This window comes from Xenopus tropicalis, chromosome 7 (assembly GCF_000004195.4).
Source record: "Xenopus tropicalis strain Nigerian chromosome 7, UCB_Xtro_10.0, whole genome shotgun sequence".
Classification (NCBI taxonomy): domain Eukaryota; kingdom Metazoa; phylum Chordata; class Amphibia; order Anura; family Pipidae; genus Xenopus; species Xenopus tropicalis.
The window spans coordinates 104,548,551-104,565,595 of record NC_030683.2 but is presented as its reverse complement, the minus strand read 5'-3'; the positions used below and the strand labels follow the sequence as shown (position 1 = coordinate 104,565,595).

General features: G+C 41.9%; 1 protein-coding gene across 1 annotated transcript; it reads right to left on the bottom strand.

The window, feature by feature from the left end:
- Positions 1-1,618: 1,618 nt before the first annotated feature.
- tnni3 (troponin I3, cardiac type) lies at positions 1,619-16,070 on the bottom strand. The gene is given in 10 exon segments (NM_001011410.1): positions 1,619-1,902; positions 2,345-2,446; positions 2,556-2,741; positions 5,659-5,748; positions 6,062-6,193; positions 6,332-6,373; positions 7,373-7,534; positions 7,989-8,001; positions 8,645-8,667; positions 16,024-16,070. Coding segments are annotated over 8 exon segments (738 nt in total). The 5' UTR covers positions 8,656-8,667; positions 16,024-16,070; the 3' UTR covers positions 1,619-1,902.
- Between the last annotated feature and the right edge of the window lie 975 nt (positions 16,071-17,045).

Genomic DNA, 17,045 nt, shown 5'->3' with positions numbered 1-17,045 from the left:
ATGCCACAATAAACAAATATTTCGCAGTTTTAAGTATATTTAAAGGAGAAGGAAAGATAAAAACTAAGTAAGATTTATCAGAAAGGTCTATGAAAATACAGCCATAAGCACTCACATCCGCTATCAAAAGAAACACAGGATTTCAGACTTCCTCTCAGAAAAATCCTTCATTTTCGGGGCCCCAGTCTCTCCTCTCTCCCTTCTTCTATTCCCCCCTCCGATAAGAATTCACTCCCCCTCTCATCAGAATATGTGATCTGAGCTACCAGCAGCTACTGAGACCAAGCTAAAATGGCAGCTGATATCTTAAGTAAACAGATGGAGCTTCTAGGGCTCTTTATTCAGGTATGGTTAAACTTTCTACAGATTAAATATAGCGTTCTAGGTGGCACTAATGTGGCTAATCTATTGGCATTAAAAAAAGCCTAAATGCCTTTCCTTCTTCCTTAAGTATATTGTGTAAATCAAGTCATAAAAAATCCTGTTTAAATTCATGTTAATTCCATCTTGTAACACAGCAAAATGTGGGTAAGTATTTATAACCGAACATCTTAAGTTCAACTATAAACCTGACCTTATGTGGTAAAATCTGCTCAGCTGTTGAGGTTTCCAAGGGAGCAAATCTTACTATAAACACAGGGAGACCATTAAGAATCACAGGGCCCCCAAATATTCCCCCAGGAGGCCCCAATTGTTGGCTCATTGGCCACTTGGGCAGATGACCCTGTAAACAAATAGTATCAGTAACAAAAAACAAACCCCCAGATCATGGCTACATCCCTGATCCACCTTGGTCATGCTCATTATGCAGAAAAGCAACCCACAATTTTTTCAAATCCAGCCACTTTCTACTATCCGTGTCCGCCTAGGTAACATGCAAATCCCATGTAAACATCTCAATACCCCCAATGCTACAATGCCCCTTACTTCAATACCCCTTGTACACCTCTGAGGTCCTGGACACACTGGCTGATTAATCTGCTGATTTGTTCTGTAGGATCCAGGTTGGCAGCCCTTATAGGTCCCCTGTGGCCCTGTTTAGCCTAGTGTCACAAGCAGGTAGAGAAAATATCAATCCACTTATGGGGCCGACTTCTGCTTGAAAACTAATTGAAATTAAGCATTTTTTTGCACTAATATCTGCCTTGTGTGTGCACTGACCAGTGACGTAACTACCCCCCAGTTAGGCCTGTCGAAGTAACTGCACACTCCTGCCAGAATCACTGTGCCGAGGCCCGAAGGTGAGGAGTACATGGAACTTCTTCTGGTAAGGGGCCAGGCTGTAGGGGGGGGGGTTCCATTATGTACCAGGGCCAGTGGTCCAGTAGTTACGCCACTGGCACTAATAGATAAATACCATACATGCCAATGCATACTAAAGTCAGCAAAGAAAGCAGAGGATCAGTCTTTTGCAAGTGGAGAATATGCCTTGAGAGACATTGCCCTTAAGCAGGCCATACACAGGGACATTTAAGCTGCCAGTTCTGCCCCTCTAGTTGCCAATTTATGTGCCTGGGTATGGGCCCTGCTCAGATGCCTCTCTGACAGATGTCAGGCTTGGCCAGGCCCTTATTAAACAACGCTCACTGGCTGAGTGATTGAGACAAGATAGCTTAGCTGATAACTACAATATATCATTTAATGAGTTGCTTCGTCACAGAACAGTGGCAAGAAATAATTAGCTGTGCTGCAAGAAACAGAAATAATTCACTCTGCCAGTAGTTACATATTTGGGTAGAAGAATGAGGATTCAAACAACAGATACAGGCAGCCATGATATTCTCTGACAGGATGCTTTATTAGGGTCCCAGCTCTGGCCATTGCTGAGTAACAGCCTTGGTACACAAACGTAGAAGAATTGTCCAGTTTCAGTCCAGAAGTGACTTCCATTTGAAATCTCTCCTAAAAAGAACAATATGTATATAAATTCCATGCTTTCCTGGTGGTTTGGGTTGCATGCCAAGCTACGCAGGTCAGTGATGGGGTACCAAATAAGCCATATGTGACCATAAAGGATTAAGTAGAGGGGAAAAGGAAACATCACTCTTAGTTTGTCATTTTTTATGAATGAGAGCACATGCAGCACAGAGGCCTGGGTTAGCTCATTATACAGAGATCATTCTTGCTGCTTTTAATGGAAGCAAATGTCTGAAGCTTTAGTATTTTTTCCTATTTGCTTCAGACAGAGAAAGAGAGGTTTGTTTAGCAAGATATCATGCCCTGCCCATACTGTAGGGAACATATATTGCTGACTAATAATATAAAAATACTATAAAATACCAGGACATTATATGGTATTAGTACTAGTAAATATAAAAGTAACAGTATATTAAGTAATGCCTACTTAAACTGGGACAGCTCCAGTGGATTCAAACTTCTTCTTCCTGCCCTCCATACCACTCAGGGCATCAACGTTCTTTCTCCAGTCTCCTACTTCTCTTATATCCTAAAAGACAGGATTTTCTAGTAAAATAGCCTGCTGTATAGAATTTATAGAGACAATGACAAAATTGCTGAATTGATGTCACCACGCAAACTGGGGACACATAACTTACCTTGTCTGCGTCATCCTTTTTGGTTTGCTTGACCTGCTTGAGATTAGCCCGTAGGTCCATAGAGACTTTGTGCTTGGTGCCCAACAGCGCCCGCATCATGGCATCGGCAGAAAGGCGCACCCTCCTGAGGTTTGGCTTTTTAAACTTGCCACGGAGGTCAAAGATCTTTAAATTCAAGTCTTCAATCTGAAAGGACACAACAGGGTGCAGCCTGGTGATATATATATATGGATAATACAAGTTTGGCCCTATTTTTTGGGTATCAAAATGGGAGACTGGGAATGAATTGCAATAATTCAGGGGTTTATTTACTACCCTGTAGTTAATGGCGGGAATCTCACTGCTAGGAAAAGAGCACTTCTTGTTCAGAACTTTCCCTTCTTTAGCTAGGAAGATATCCTTATGTGAACCTTGCTCACTTTGGAACTGAACCTCAGCCCCCACCCAGTGACTGACTGGCCTGCTGGGATACTGGGGAATATCCTGGTGGCCTCCAGTCTCAGTAGGCTCCTTTACCTCTGACCCTTGTGCTCTCTCGACCTATTAGTTCACAACCACTGCCCCATCAGCCAATCGTTCTTTGTAGAGAGCATGCCAGCTGGAGTAACTCCTCCCTGAAACCCAAAGCTAATCTGAGTGAATGCAAATATGAATGTAGTTTTATTATACACAGTTATTGGGATGGGGCTTGGAATCAGGTTCTGTAATGAGTCCTTGATGTCCCCCACATCCAGCTCTTCTATCATTCTTTTAGCTTGGCTCCTAGTTATATTACCACACGTGCTGCCAATGGCAAAACCGAGACCCACTTATGAAAAACTTAAAGGAGAAGGCAAGCCAAAATTTATAAATGGTACCATTGAATAGTGCTACAATTGATAAACAAAAACTTATAAAATCTTACTTGAAAGTTTGAGCTCCATGTAAAGAATGGTGTGGCCATCTTGGAAGTGGTATGCCCACTTCACTGTCTACACTGCGCATGCGCAACCTTCTTCCCCCCCGGCGCGCGCCCTCCTGTGCGCATGCGAAACCTTCCCTCCCCCCAGCCTAGGCGTGCGTCTGTGTGGGCGCGCCTGATAACACATACTAGCAGCGCAGGCACGCCCGAACCTCTCCGCTCGTCGCTCCTGTTATTAATATTGTAAGTAATCACCTGCCTGCCTATCTGTCCATCTGTTTTCCTGTCTGCTCTTACTGTTATGGTCACATCTATTCATGTTGTGTTGAACAACATTTTTTTTTCAATCTGATTTTGTTTGTTTGCCTGAGAAGGAATGATTCAAGTGGAGCGCGCATTGATGTGAACGTTCCCTGCAGATGCGATATGCGCATGCGCCGCCTAGATACTCCGGTGCTTGAGTCAAAGCGGGCGCGATGCATTCTGGGAACTTTATTTACACAGGTCAGCGTTTTTTTTGAATGTTGATCTGCAGATCTGATGGATAGCAATATGGGGAGACTTAAGGGCACGAGTGATACAACTGAAGGTGTGCCTGCATTCTGAGAATAACTCATAGTTAGCCTTTCCTTCTCCTTTAAGGAAGAAGGGAGGGCAACAGATAGGACACCTGTGTAGCAAAACACAGCACAGAATTCAGTAAATCAGTGTGCCTGGAGAGGGCTACCAGCCTTGCCCTTACACAGTAAAGCAGGAGCCTGTCATTTCCATTTTTAAATCGTAGGTTTTTGTTTGAATAAACTACTCTATTTTTCTACACTAAGCCCTGTGAGTGTGGCATTCTTCCATTTTGGCTCTCCATTTTTAAATCTTAATATTTCAAAAATGTTTTAAAGATAAATCTAAATTATGTGTCTAATAAATGGAAGATAAAGCCTACATACATTTTCTCAAACAGAATGAATTCAGTTAAGGTTTTATAATACTAGCCTGGAGCGCCACCTAGGGGGTATTCCATCATTTACATAACATAATAAGGAAAGTGGAAAAGGAAACAAGGGAAGTTAGTGGTCATTTTGTATTCCCTGGTGTGCAAGTTCTAGAGAACTATGGGGTGCAAAAGCATGGCCCTTAGTGGTCATTTAAGAAGCAATTGTGCCCCGGGCAAGACATGCCTGCTTTTTGAGGAGAAGACTAAAGGTGGCCATACATGTAGCAATTACGATCTTTCCTGCGACCACTGGTCATTTTCCCTAATGACGTTTTGGGCTGAATTGTCAGATATGGAGATAGAACCTCCACCTGCCAATTGAGCCCTAAACTTAGATTTTGCTTGGGTGCCTAACCCACCCAATCGACGAGATGACCAATATCCACATCCTTGGCAATATCGTCCATCTTGCTGAGCCGCCAAACAGGCACCAAATATCGTATGAGATATTTGCTTTAGGAAACGCCTGTCTGTACTAGGACAGGCATTAAGGACAGGGCCCCATTAAAGCATACGCCTTCTGCCACTTCCTAACTTGTAAATCTGAATGAAATACACAGGAAGCAGCCATTCCAGGTGCTAGCTGCTGGTCTTTGCAATCTGAAATGAAGCACAGTGGCCTGTGGCTATTCGGCAAAGGCAGCAGTGTGCAATGTGCAGAAACATGCCTGATTGTGGGCTTCTTTGCACTTTGTATATGGCATTGTGCCTTGAAAATGTCCCCAGTTATACATACATGTACAGCAACAGCAACCTTTATTTGAAACCTGTTATTCAGAAAGCTTTGAATTAGGGGGTGGCCATCTTCTTTTTTTTGTTTAATCAAACAATTCAGTTTTAAAGAATATTTCCTTTTTCTCTGTAATAATAAAACAATACCTTGTACTTGATCCCTAACTGAGATATAATTCATCCTTATTGGAGGCAAAACAATCCTATTGGGTTTATTCGAAGTTTAAACATTTTTTAGCAGATTTAAGATATGGAGATCCAAAGTATGAAAAGATCTCTTATCTGGAACACCCCAGGTCCTGAACATTCTGGACAATAGGTCCTGTACCTGTATATATGTATAATGTTATGAACTATTAGTTGAGTTACATCTTGATGCAACAAGTTCCTTGCACCCAGGTTCTTAGCGACTTGTGAAGCCAAAATGTACTTTTATGTTTCTAACTATCTTGTATCTGCTATGTATGTGTTCATTTTACCTCAGAGATGTTTTTGTTCACTTTAGCCTCCATGTCGTATCTTTCTTCATCCACGACATCAATTCTTGCGTGAAGCTCCCGACACAGGTCCTGAAAGATATATCCAACCATTCCTATTATTCAGTGCAATTGTGTTGTTTATACCAGACCTGCTTTTTGCCATAATCTTTAGTCATAAAGGGGAACGATCACGAAAATTAAACTTTAATAAAAGCTTAATTTCAATGAAACAAGAAACTTTCTAAATATATTTTTACCTTCTCAATGTGGCTAACTCTTCCTCCCCACTTGTGGGGGGGCTTATGTCTCCAACTAGAAACTCCATATCCCTACTCTCCCCCTTCTCCTGTACTCCAGTTAAGGTTTGTATTAATCACAGGTTCATGAGTTTTGGCATCACTACCTGCAGTTCAGATAGGGACAAGCCGGACAGTTGTAGAGGCTCACAGTGTTCTTCAAGGTATCTCTCTTTCTCCCGAGCTCTCTCCTCTTCCTCGCGTTCCATTTCTGCCTTAGCAATCTGCAGCATCAGACTCTGTAATAAGAGTGAAGAAAAGCTTAAGAACGTTTCCCTGAAGCCAATTCTGATCATTCTGTAACAATCCAATGAGCAATTTCATGTTGTTGTTAGAGGGCAACTGAAGCACCAATGGTGAGACGTCTCCTCCTTTACCTTCAGCTGGAGCTTCCGTGATGCGGAAATCTTGGGTTTTCTCTGAGTAAAACAAAGACAACATTAGTATTAATACATTTACTATGATTTCCCAAACTGATACAACTTTGTTTCATCATATACAGTATGAACTATTATCAAGTAACTGAAATTTCAAGCTGAGATTTGCACAGGAAAAAGACCTTGCTCTATGAGTGTATCTTCCCATGTATGCCTAGATCAACACTGCAATATCACATGACCCCGGGCCAGAATAAGACAAATATGCAGACTAATGTATGAACCTTCCTTTAGAGTCCTAAAGGGCACATATGACAGTATTTAAAAAAAAAAAAATAATTGAGGGCACAACTTATCATCGTTGGCCAATTTGTGGCTCTCCAGATGTATCCCACCTACCAATGAAGGCTTTAAGGCAGCTGATGAGAATACTAGTTTAGCAGCTGCAAATGGCCTTTGCTTCAAATAACCTGTATCTGGCCAAACTGTGTCTGTAGGTTGCCTATCTATAGGTATTATTTTAACATCTATTGATAATTAGAGAAAGTAGAAAGTAATTGCAGAAATCAGAAGTAAAAAACATGATGGACACCACCCTACCGAGGTTGTTATAATAGGAAATCTGCTACAATGTTGCCTATGACTATGAAGATTTTCATTCATCCAGGTCATGGTATATCTAGTATAAATAAATCTAAAGCAACTGGACTTGTTAAGTAATCATTGAAGACGTTTCACTACTCATCCGAGCAGCTTCTTCAGTTCAACTGACTGGTATGGGAAGTCCTCAGCATATATACTCTTCCACTAATCCAATCACAATGGCACTTTGTAACTCTTCAGAAAGGTGACATCTGAAACTCACAGAGGTGTGAATGCTGTGGAGCTACTTTGAGAGGATTACCAAAGTATCATGCAACTCTTCAAAACAGGTGTTACTTTTTTGTTAGAGTTTCATGAATGGATGTGTGAAGAGTTCTGAAACTGCCGGGGTACTCTCAAAGTAACTCCACAGCATTCACAGCATTGGACTGATCTTACCTTAACCTGAGGTTCTGTGGCATAGGACCGATAATTAGCTGAGGAGCGCCGGCGGATAAGAGGTGGAGCAGCTGCAGGAGGGGCAGGTTTTGGTGGCTCAGGGACCACCACTTCCTCTTCTGCTTCTTCTTCAACATATTCTTCCTCCTCCTCCTCTTCATACTAATATAGAACATTCATTGAAAGTCTCATTATAACGCTCCCCTAATATTGGCCTGTCACTGAACATAATGCTATTGAGTTCATTGCTCTCAGTTGGAGAATAATAACCGTGAATGTAATAATTCAGCAAAGTGCTTTATGCAAGCACCATCTGGTTCTACTGAATCACTGTGCCGCTATGGTCTGTGTGATTCATGGGAAAGTCCTGCATCTCCTGCTGTTGTGCTGTTTGCCGCACAATTAATTCTGTCACAACAAATCTGGTATAATACAACAGAAATATGATTTATTAGGGCACAGGCAGTCAATGTGTGTTGCTGAACTACAGGTCCCATTGCGCTTAGACAAATTGTGACGGACGGAGAATAATAAGGAAGAACCGCTCACAGACATCTATGTCATCAGCCAGTGTGCAGGTATAGAAAACAATAGGAAACACGAAAACATTACTTACAGTCACCTCCTCCCTGTAAGAGAAATGGAAACAAAAGATAATAAATACATAGAATGTGAAGCTTGATATAAATAACTAAAGGATGGCTACTCATGTTCAGTGTTCTTTAAAGGGGTTGTAAATTTAATTGTAGTATGATACAGTTTGTGACTGGTCTTCATTTTTTTGGTATTTGTGGTTTTTGAATCATTTAGCAGCTTTCCAGTTTGGAATTTTGCACGCTATCTGGTTGCTAGGGTTCAATTTAACCTAGTAACCAGGCAGTCATATGAAGAAGAGGACTGCATAGAAAGATAAGTCATTAAAAGTAACAATAACAATAACATTTTAGCCTCACAAAGCAAAAGGTTTTGGCAAATAATTAAAAACTATAACAAAATAAAAATGAAGACCAGTTGAAAAGTTGCTAAGAATAGCCCATTCAATAACATACTTAAAGTTAACCTGAAGGTTATGTTCTGGAAAATATCGTTCAAGAACAAGTTGTAAGCTGAGTATTGATCTATAATTATACCAATTTATTAGGGAGTTTGAAAACCATAACAGACATAATTGTTTTGCTAAGCAAACATTCCACCATTTTTCATAACATGAATATCCAAAGGGTGTTGTTTACTGGGGACTATGGATGAAATGCCGCTCTTGCTGCTACTCACTCATCAGACATCTTGTCCAGGCTCTATGGAAGCAAACAGAATAAAAGTTTGCTGTTAAACACACAGGATTTAATGACAGTTCTGAAACAAACTAATACACTTGGCTTTGGAATAAAAAATATATAATTGTATTAAAGCTGTTTTTGTGAAAAAAAGACAGAAGTCATTGAAAAGTGTTTGTGAGCTGGGGAAGGTTCTGCTGAACAGATGGAGCTTATCTGTGATCTAGATAGCTTCACAAGTGTCAGCCCCCAACTGTCCACATTTTTTAGGCCATCATCAACAAAACACGAGAGAAACTGTCAGACTGGTGCCACCACTAATCTGTACCCTGTATCTGCCCAGCACAAGAAAACATGAGACACCTAACTTTTAGTTCTTCTGCAACTCAACGTGCTGGAATTTATTTCTATTCTACACTCATCTGCATGGTAGTGGCTTCATTGTGTCAGTAGGTGCAGGTGCCATGACATCCAGTAGATCTTTCTTCACTCTAAAGTGGTTATATTTATCCCCAGGACATAAAAAGGAGCAAACAATCCTATGTATCGAGTGAGATTGGAATATCCCAGATATAGACAAGGTTCCTTGCTTGAGACCAACTATTGAACTTATTTTCAGACATTATGCAGAGCTGTCAATCAACCCCATGCCATGAGGGAGATAATGGGCCAGTTCTGTTTTTTTAGGCCTGAATTCCTCTTCACACTAAATGATAACATGAAATAAGTTCTCAAAAAGTCTGGAGAGGATCATTATCTCCCTCCTGACATGGGGTTGGTTGACAGCTCTGCATTATGTGCCTCAAACAAGTGGCTGCTTACATGGTTACCCGCAACTGTCTGAGATTTCCAAGGGTCCACGTGAAGAACTAATGTCTTCAGTCAGACTGGCCTATCAGAGTACCAAAGGATCTACCAGTGGACCCAAGCCCTAGTGGGCCCCAACCGAGGACAGTTCCAATCCTAGCCCAGCAGTGTGCCAAGTTCTCTGGTTAGTCCAACACTGAATCAATTCTTAATGACATTATAGTCCTGCAATAATAGATATAATACAGCCTTGAGAAATGGAAACAGGATGTACAAGAGGAATTTCTTCCCCCTGACATTTTTATTCCAGTTGCTAGCTGATATATAGGGAATAATGTACCACCTATTGCAAACTGTAAATATATTATAAGTCACTGAGGAGTTCCATGACCACGTATACAGAGAATGAACTCCAAGGTGACATCTAATATCCTCATATTTTACAAGGGGTACCTTATTTGTTATAATACACAAGTTCCTGTGAGTTCCATCACTAAGTGCTGATTATAACTAACATTACCATGTACCGTTTATAACAATATAACATACATATTCATGGCTCTTCTATAATATATGTATACATTACTCTGGTTATTCCTTGTTCTTTACTTCTGTCTCAGACAAGTTTGTTCCTACTAACAGGGAAATCCCAATCAGACACATTTGTAGTGTGGCATTGCCAGTGCTACTGTGTGGGTGCTGTGTATGATGTTACACAAGGACTGACCTCTGTGGCTTTGGGGGGAGCAGTAATCGATATCAATTACTGCACTTTTGTGACTGTGACATTGCAGCCAAGAGTATCCCACAGCATCATTATAGGGATATGATTACAGGTTGCTTCAAGGTTATACAAATATCTAACCAATGCCTTCTGACAGGGAACCTCTAGAAATAAAGGAAGCCTGGGGTGCTAGTTTTTTAAATATTTGCCTTCCTTTTGTGCTTCTTTCCAGCTTTCAGGTGCGCGTCAGTGACCCCGGCAGCCAAAAAAATATAAGTTATTGTTACTCTTTATTACTTAGCTTTCTATGCAGGCACTCTCCTATTTATATTCCTGTCTCTCGTTCCAACCACTGCCTGGTTGCTAGGGTATATATGACCTTAGCAATCAGATAGCTGCTGAAATACCAAACTGGCTCCTGAACAAAAAGCTAAATAACTGGAAAGCCATAAAAAAATAAACAGGGAGATAATCTGGGTTTGAATGTCATTCCTTGCTCTCTACAAGGCCTTCTTTATTTGTCCTTCATATAAAGAAGGACATTTGTTGCCGAGGAGAATTTTATTTGTAAGTGGTGATTGGACAAATAAAATATGCATGTTCATTTTATGGTATTACTTGTTGTTTAACAATCGTGGCCCAGACTATGGGGCATACCTACAGCAGTTTACAGTCTATGAAGATAAAGGAACAGTCTTTTGCCACATTTTGCATTAACAGAGGTTTCTATATTTTGTACCTGTATGTAAACATAAGGAGGGGTCATTTACTTAGATCCCAGACAGAAGTCCAAGAGCACCAAGGTGCCTTAATAGTGGGTGCCACTATTCTGTCTGGCTGTGTTATGCACATTGTACCATAGAAAATTAGGGTGAGATTCAGCATCAGAGGGGGCAAGGCAGGCCGATCCCTAATGCCATAATGCCCGAGGTGGCCTGTTCCTGCTGGTGCTGGGTTGGTGGTGGATAGTGTCAGTTTTTGCACTATGCACCGTGTCCTGCAGAAAAACAGTACATGTATCTAGCTGGTGTTCTCTGCTTGGCACCCTATCACACAAGCACCCTGTCATATAAGCACCCTATATTACTGAGGGGGGGTCACAAAATCTGCCCATGTTTTCTGGAATCCAGACAGTGATGGGTGGATAGCACCCATTCATATCACTATGCCCAAAGAATTAAGCAGGCTGAGCAGGAGCGACCTTTTCTACGCAGGCATTTTTACGCTGGCAGTGACAAAACTGTTTTACTCCTTTGGCTTTGAGTTATTGCCACTAGAAAATGCGTCAGTCAGCAATTCCGAATGACAGTTGTAAGTGCCCCTGTGCATACAAGTCAATTTTGAGTCCAAAGTCCTACAGATCCCTGTGCCATTAATTGGACTAATTAGCCACAGCACCATAGAGTTGTGATGAGTTGGTCGAGGCACAAGCCCTGGACTGGGATTCAAGGCCCTGGCATTTCAAGTACACAGAGGCCCAAACAGCCCCCCACCAGCCCAATAAATAGTGACTGTCTATGGCATCTTAGAGCAGCCCCTCTGGCATTTGCCAGAACCCACAGATTGCCAGTCCAGGTGTAAGAGGCACAGTTTTTGTTGGATGGAGGGAATTTTGGGACAAGTATAGATCAATTGACTGCACATAGCAAATCTTTATCTATCCCTGAGAAGTCCTGTAACAAAGGTGTATTTTGTAACCACAGTCAAATGGAATTCCATTAAAGGAAGGTCTCAGTCTAACGCCTTCTGCTTGTTGAGTTTTGAAAGTGTGGCCCAATCACATGTCAAGATTAGAGTATAAATAAGGAATGCCCATAGACTATCAGGCCGCCAGCAGCCCCATATTTGGTCTGATTGCAGGGCTTACAGAGATAAGGCTCATGGAATGGCTGTGCCTGAGTGATTGCTGCTGCTGGTTACAGAGCGCAGAGAATGGGCTTCCAGCGGGAAGGGGGTGGTGGGCAGGCTTGGATTTGCAATGTAGGTGCCCCTAGGCCCCCATCTCCTTGGTCACTGCCATCCCCTCCAGTTCATGCATGCACACTCTTCTGTAATCAAGTCTGGAGCACTGGGGATTGGAGTGTGGGGCATTAATTGGGTCTCTCGCACTCTGCCAGTGCTTCAGACACAATTTAGAAGCAGCAGCTGGGCAGCATGCCACCCCTAAAGCTATGCCGCCCCATGGCTCGAGCCTTTGTGGCCTTGCCACAAATCCGGGCCTGGTGGTGGGGCAATTAGGCCTGTCACCCACAGATGTTCTTCCCCTTGGGAGTGTAGGAAAGAAAATACATTTACTGACACAGGCAGCCGATTACTAAGGAGGCAACTATTAAAGACCTTGCGAATTTCAGTTTAGCAAAACATTAATTGCACATTTTTCTGGGTGACTAATTTGCAGGCCCAGACTGGGAGTCAATATAGGCCCTGGCATTTCAATTACACAGAGACCCAAACAGCCCCCACCAGCCCAATAAATAGTGTCTGTGGCATCTTCCAATAGCCCCTCTGGTATTTGCCAGAATCCTAGATTGCCAGTCCGGGCCTGCTGGTTTGGTTTATTTCATTGAGTGAAACTGTGTCCATAGCTCCTGCAGAATTACACTACTTCTGGCAATAGTAGTTCTGTTTGGCTGGAACATCTGGAAATTGCAGTTTTCCAAGCTATAATATGTGTTGCATATATAAAAATATATTTATAATAAACATGCACACACGCATTTATATATTACTGCATACAGCATTGAGGCCCATGGCTCTGAAAGCAATATTTCAAGTGTCCCGCTGAACACTTCAGCAGTCCTTTAGCCAAGGAAGTCATTACAGGACGGCTTAGAGTAACAAGTGATTTTAAGTAAAAAGCCATTTTTGGGATATGCTTTCTTTAAATCTTCTGTAACTTTTATTTCCTGTTACCAAATTTGCAAGCTGTTTTGATGACAAAACTCGTTTTTAAAGGAACTCAGACTGTTACTTGGGGAATTACCCAGCTGGGCATGAATGAAGGGCACAAAAGCACCAGCAAGGTCTCCCCAGCTCAGTGGCAGCAGCAAGTCAGATCATATTCATGGGGCTGATTATTTTTAGCAATTGTCTGTAGCAGAGAAACAGTGCATAGCTATCAATGGACACGGCTCCTGGATTATGGTTATTTGACCTCACACGTTTGCAAGGGACTATAATTAATCTAGGCCATGAGCAGACCTACATTAATTATAGTTAAATAATATAAGTATAGCCCTTCCCCCCAGTGCCTTATGTCCCCTAGCACTTGGCTGACTTTTGGGTTCTGAATCTAGGGGTGTCCCAAGGGACAGTGCTAGGACTCTTTTCTGGCCATTCCGCAGCATTTATAGAGATGGATGCTGCCAAGTAGGTGAAAGCTTGGGGGTGCCCAGGAAAGAGCACCAAAACATGGAATGCATAGCAAAGTGCCATTTTTGCACATGGGCATAACTATAGAAAAAGCAACGTAGGAGGCAAGAAAGCCACATGAGACCATCATTCATGAGCAATTTTTAGGCATACAGCTTCAGGAAGTTTTGGATTGCCCTTAAATGAATTGGCTGTGGAGCCCAGTAACATCTTGTTATGCCAGTATTTTATACAGGCACTTTTGCAGTTAAGTGTGCAAGATTTCAGCCGCCTCCATGTGCTCCATGTGTATTTGGCCTGTGAGGACTGGGAGCAACTAAAGGACCACATTATAGATACGAAGACTGCAGAGTGGTTTACTGAGCTGCTTCTGGGAAACATGGTGGGGGAAACTATTTGTGGTGCACTGCTTGAAAAAAAAAAAAAGTACAAACTGTGAAGTTGCACTTGCCCCATTAATATTCCTCAGTTTAACCACTGGCTAAAACTATAGCTTTCCGATACTCTATGAACAAAGATGAATGAAGTATTTTCCCCTAGAATGAACAATATTATGGGGTCTGTGAGCCCAGCCGCAGTGTATAATGACTGGACGGCTCCCTTTCCAAACATGCAGTTCACCATTTAGGCACTAGATGGAACCCGGGTACCAGAGATTTACCTATTTACACTGCCTTGCATGAAACAATAAAGGTTCTAAGAGCTGTTGAATGAAGGAGAGCAAAATGTAAAAAAATCTGCGCAATTCAGCAGTTTATTTACCCACAGTGCAACTCTGCTTCCCATTTTTGACAGTAATGGTGCCAGACACATCATTTTGCACTGGTGAATCAAAGATTTGCACTGGTAAATTCTGCACAAATGGTACCAACTTGCATCAGCTAAGGAAGGAGCAGTACTTGGACCACTCCTTTGTGCTTCAGGCAAAGTGGGTCCTGTTCCTACTGCTTGGTATGGGCAGATGTTAGGTACAGGGATCCCTTGTGCCATACACTAGAGTGGGTGTAATTGGCAAAATGGGTGTATAGATGAGGGCAAGGGTTAAGCATGAGTGCATTGTGGCATTTTATGGAAGTGGGTTAAGGAAACAGAGCCCCAACTTTCTTGTATGGCCCCTATTCTAGTTCCTATACTATTTGCCTCCACACATTGGGAGCTGAGTGTATCTGGGTGGGTGCCACTGTGTAGAACCAATGTGGGAGGATGAAGGATAAGCTGTCTGTATAGCGATTGGTGGGAATAAGGGGAGAAACACTGAGAATATTTCCATTATTTAAGAAGTGGCTCAGTGTGAGTGGTACCCAAGTCCTATTAATAAGGAAAGGCACAGAGTCAGCATTAAACAGCCGAACCATATCACTGAGCAATGTGGGCACGGTGTGTTCTGCTATGGATCTGCCGATACACAGGCTCGTAGCCCTTCTGTCTGCGCAGGATGCCAGAGCCCAGACGGATAGACAGGCATTAAAATGGCACCCCAATACTAAGGGCACATTGTTGACAAAGCAACATTTTAGTTGTTCCTGCTGTCACTCAGGCTCCCCAGTACCCATCCAATGATGCCAACAGGCAGGCCTGAGGTCTAACCATGGATGCAGCCAGTGAGCTGTTGTGCAAAATTTGGTGAATATCCCCATACCAACCCCAGCATCCGCAGTGACCACCTTCTAACATAATAACACAATAAATATATAGTAATATAGCATTAAATGCTCGCTAGGCCTGTAGGCTGTAACCCAGATCCTGGATTCCTGTCTCAGCCCCTTGTGGCCACGTGCAGATTGTTTATTCCCTGAAATTAGATTGTAAGCTCTGGGACTGGCCCCTTTCCAGGCGAGAGTGACGGTATGGCTGTGTATGTAATTGTGTATCCTGTTACAATTGTTACGACTCATACAATTAGAATAAAGCCTATTGCTTGAGGATGCCATATATACATCATTATAGTTATAGCAGGAGTCAGACAGTGATAGGCACCTTTATATAACATAACCTTGCTACCTGACTATTACATACCCTAGTACCATCCCCTGAAATACCCTGGCACGTTCCCTTCTAATGCCTCTAACTGAAAGGTTGTGCCAAGGAGGAGGGCTGCTCCCTGGTACTTTTGGGTGAATTAATGACCTTCTATAATAATCTCCTGACCAACCAAGGCAATTCAATGCCAACTGCCACCCCAGGAGTCCCAACAACCCAAATGGTCTAAAATTGCCAAATCTTTTTTTTTAATGATAAATATAGATAGACAGTTAGCTATCAGACAAGGTAAGTAATGGAATATGGCATATCAGTAGTCAGTAGTTATGCATACAACTGTATGCCTAATATGAAAGTCAATCCCTCCTGCTGCTGCTGCTGAAGCTCCCAGTAGCTAAGATAGGTTATAGTTCAGCAAGAGCAGGAAGTGCTGGTGAGAAGGGAAGATTACCCCCAGCCCATACATGCCAGTGATCCCTGCCATCCCTGCTTACCTTTAGCTGCTTTCTGGATAATGGGGGATGAGCGAGGGACTCAAGAGAGCGTTGGGACTAAAAGAAAGGCAAATAGCTGAAATGTTATAAAGGGGAGAGGAGCGGACTATTCCATGTAAGGTATTGAGCAGGGAGAAGGCAGAAACAAAGCCTGTCCTATCTGACTGCCACTTTGCTTATCACACTTCTATGTGCCAGACATTCCTCAGCCTACCCAAGCTCCTATTACCTTACACACAAAGCCTGCATGCATTATAGGTCATTTTGTTCTACAGTAATGGCATATTATTCTATAGAAAGGCCTAATTATTCTGCATTTGAGGCCTCATTATAGTGCTTTATAAGTCATGTTATTCTATAGCAGGGCTATATTATAGTGCATTATAGGTCATATTAGGGTATATTAAACTACATTAGTGATGAGCAAATTTTTTCGGCAGGCATGCATTTGATAGAAATTCTGCATTTTGCCAATGGCCAATTTTTGCTGTGTAACTACCATAAAAATTCGCCAACAGGAAAAAGTTGTGGTTACATCAAAAATTTTTTGCAAATTTCTTGTCTTTTTTTTCAACAGTTTTGCAAATTTTTTGGCAAAGCGAAATGGGACAGATTTGCTCATCCCTAAACTACATTATAATAAATATTAAACTGCATTATAGCCCATATTATTCTATAGTAAGGACAGATTATACTGCGAAATGGGACAGATTTGCTTATCACTAAACTACATTATAGACCATATTATATTGCATTATAGAGCATATTATATGATATTATAAGCCATATTATACTGCATTATAGGGCATATTATACTGCATTATAGGGCATATTATACTGCATTATAGGGCATATCATTCTGCATTATAGGGCATATCATTCTGCATTATAGGGCATATCATTCTGCATTATAGGGCATATCATTCTGCATTATAGGGCATATTATACTGCATTATAGGGCATATCATTCTGCATTATAGGGCATATCATTCTGCATTATAGGGCATATCATTCTGCATTAT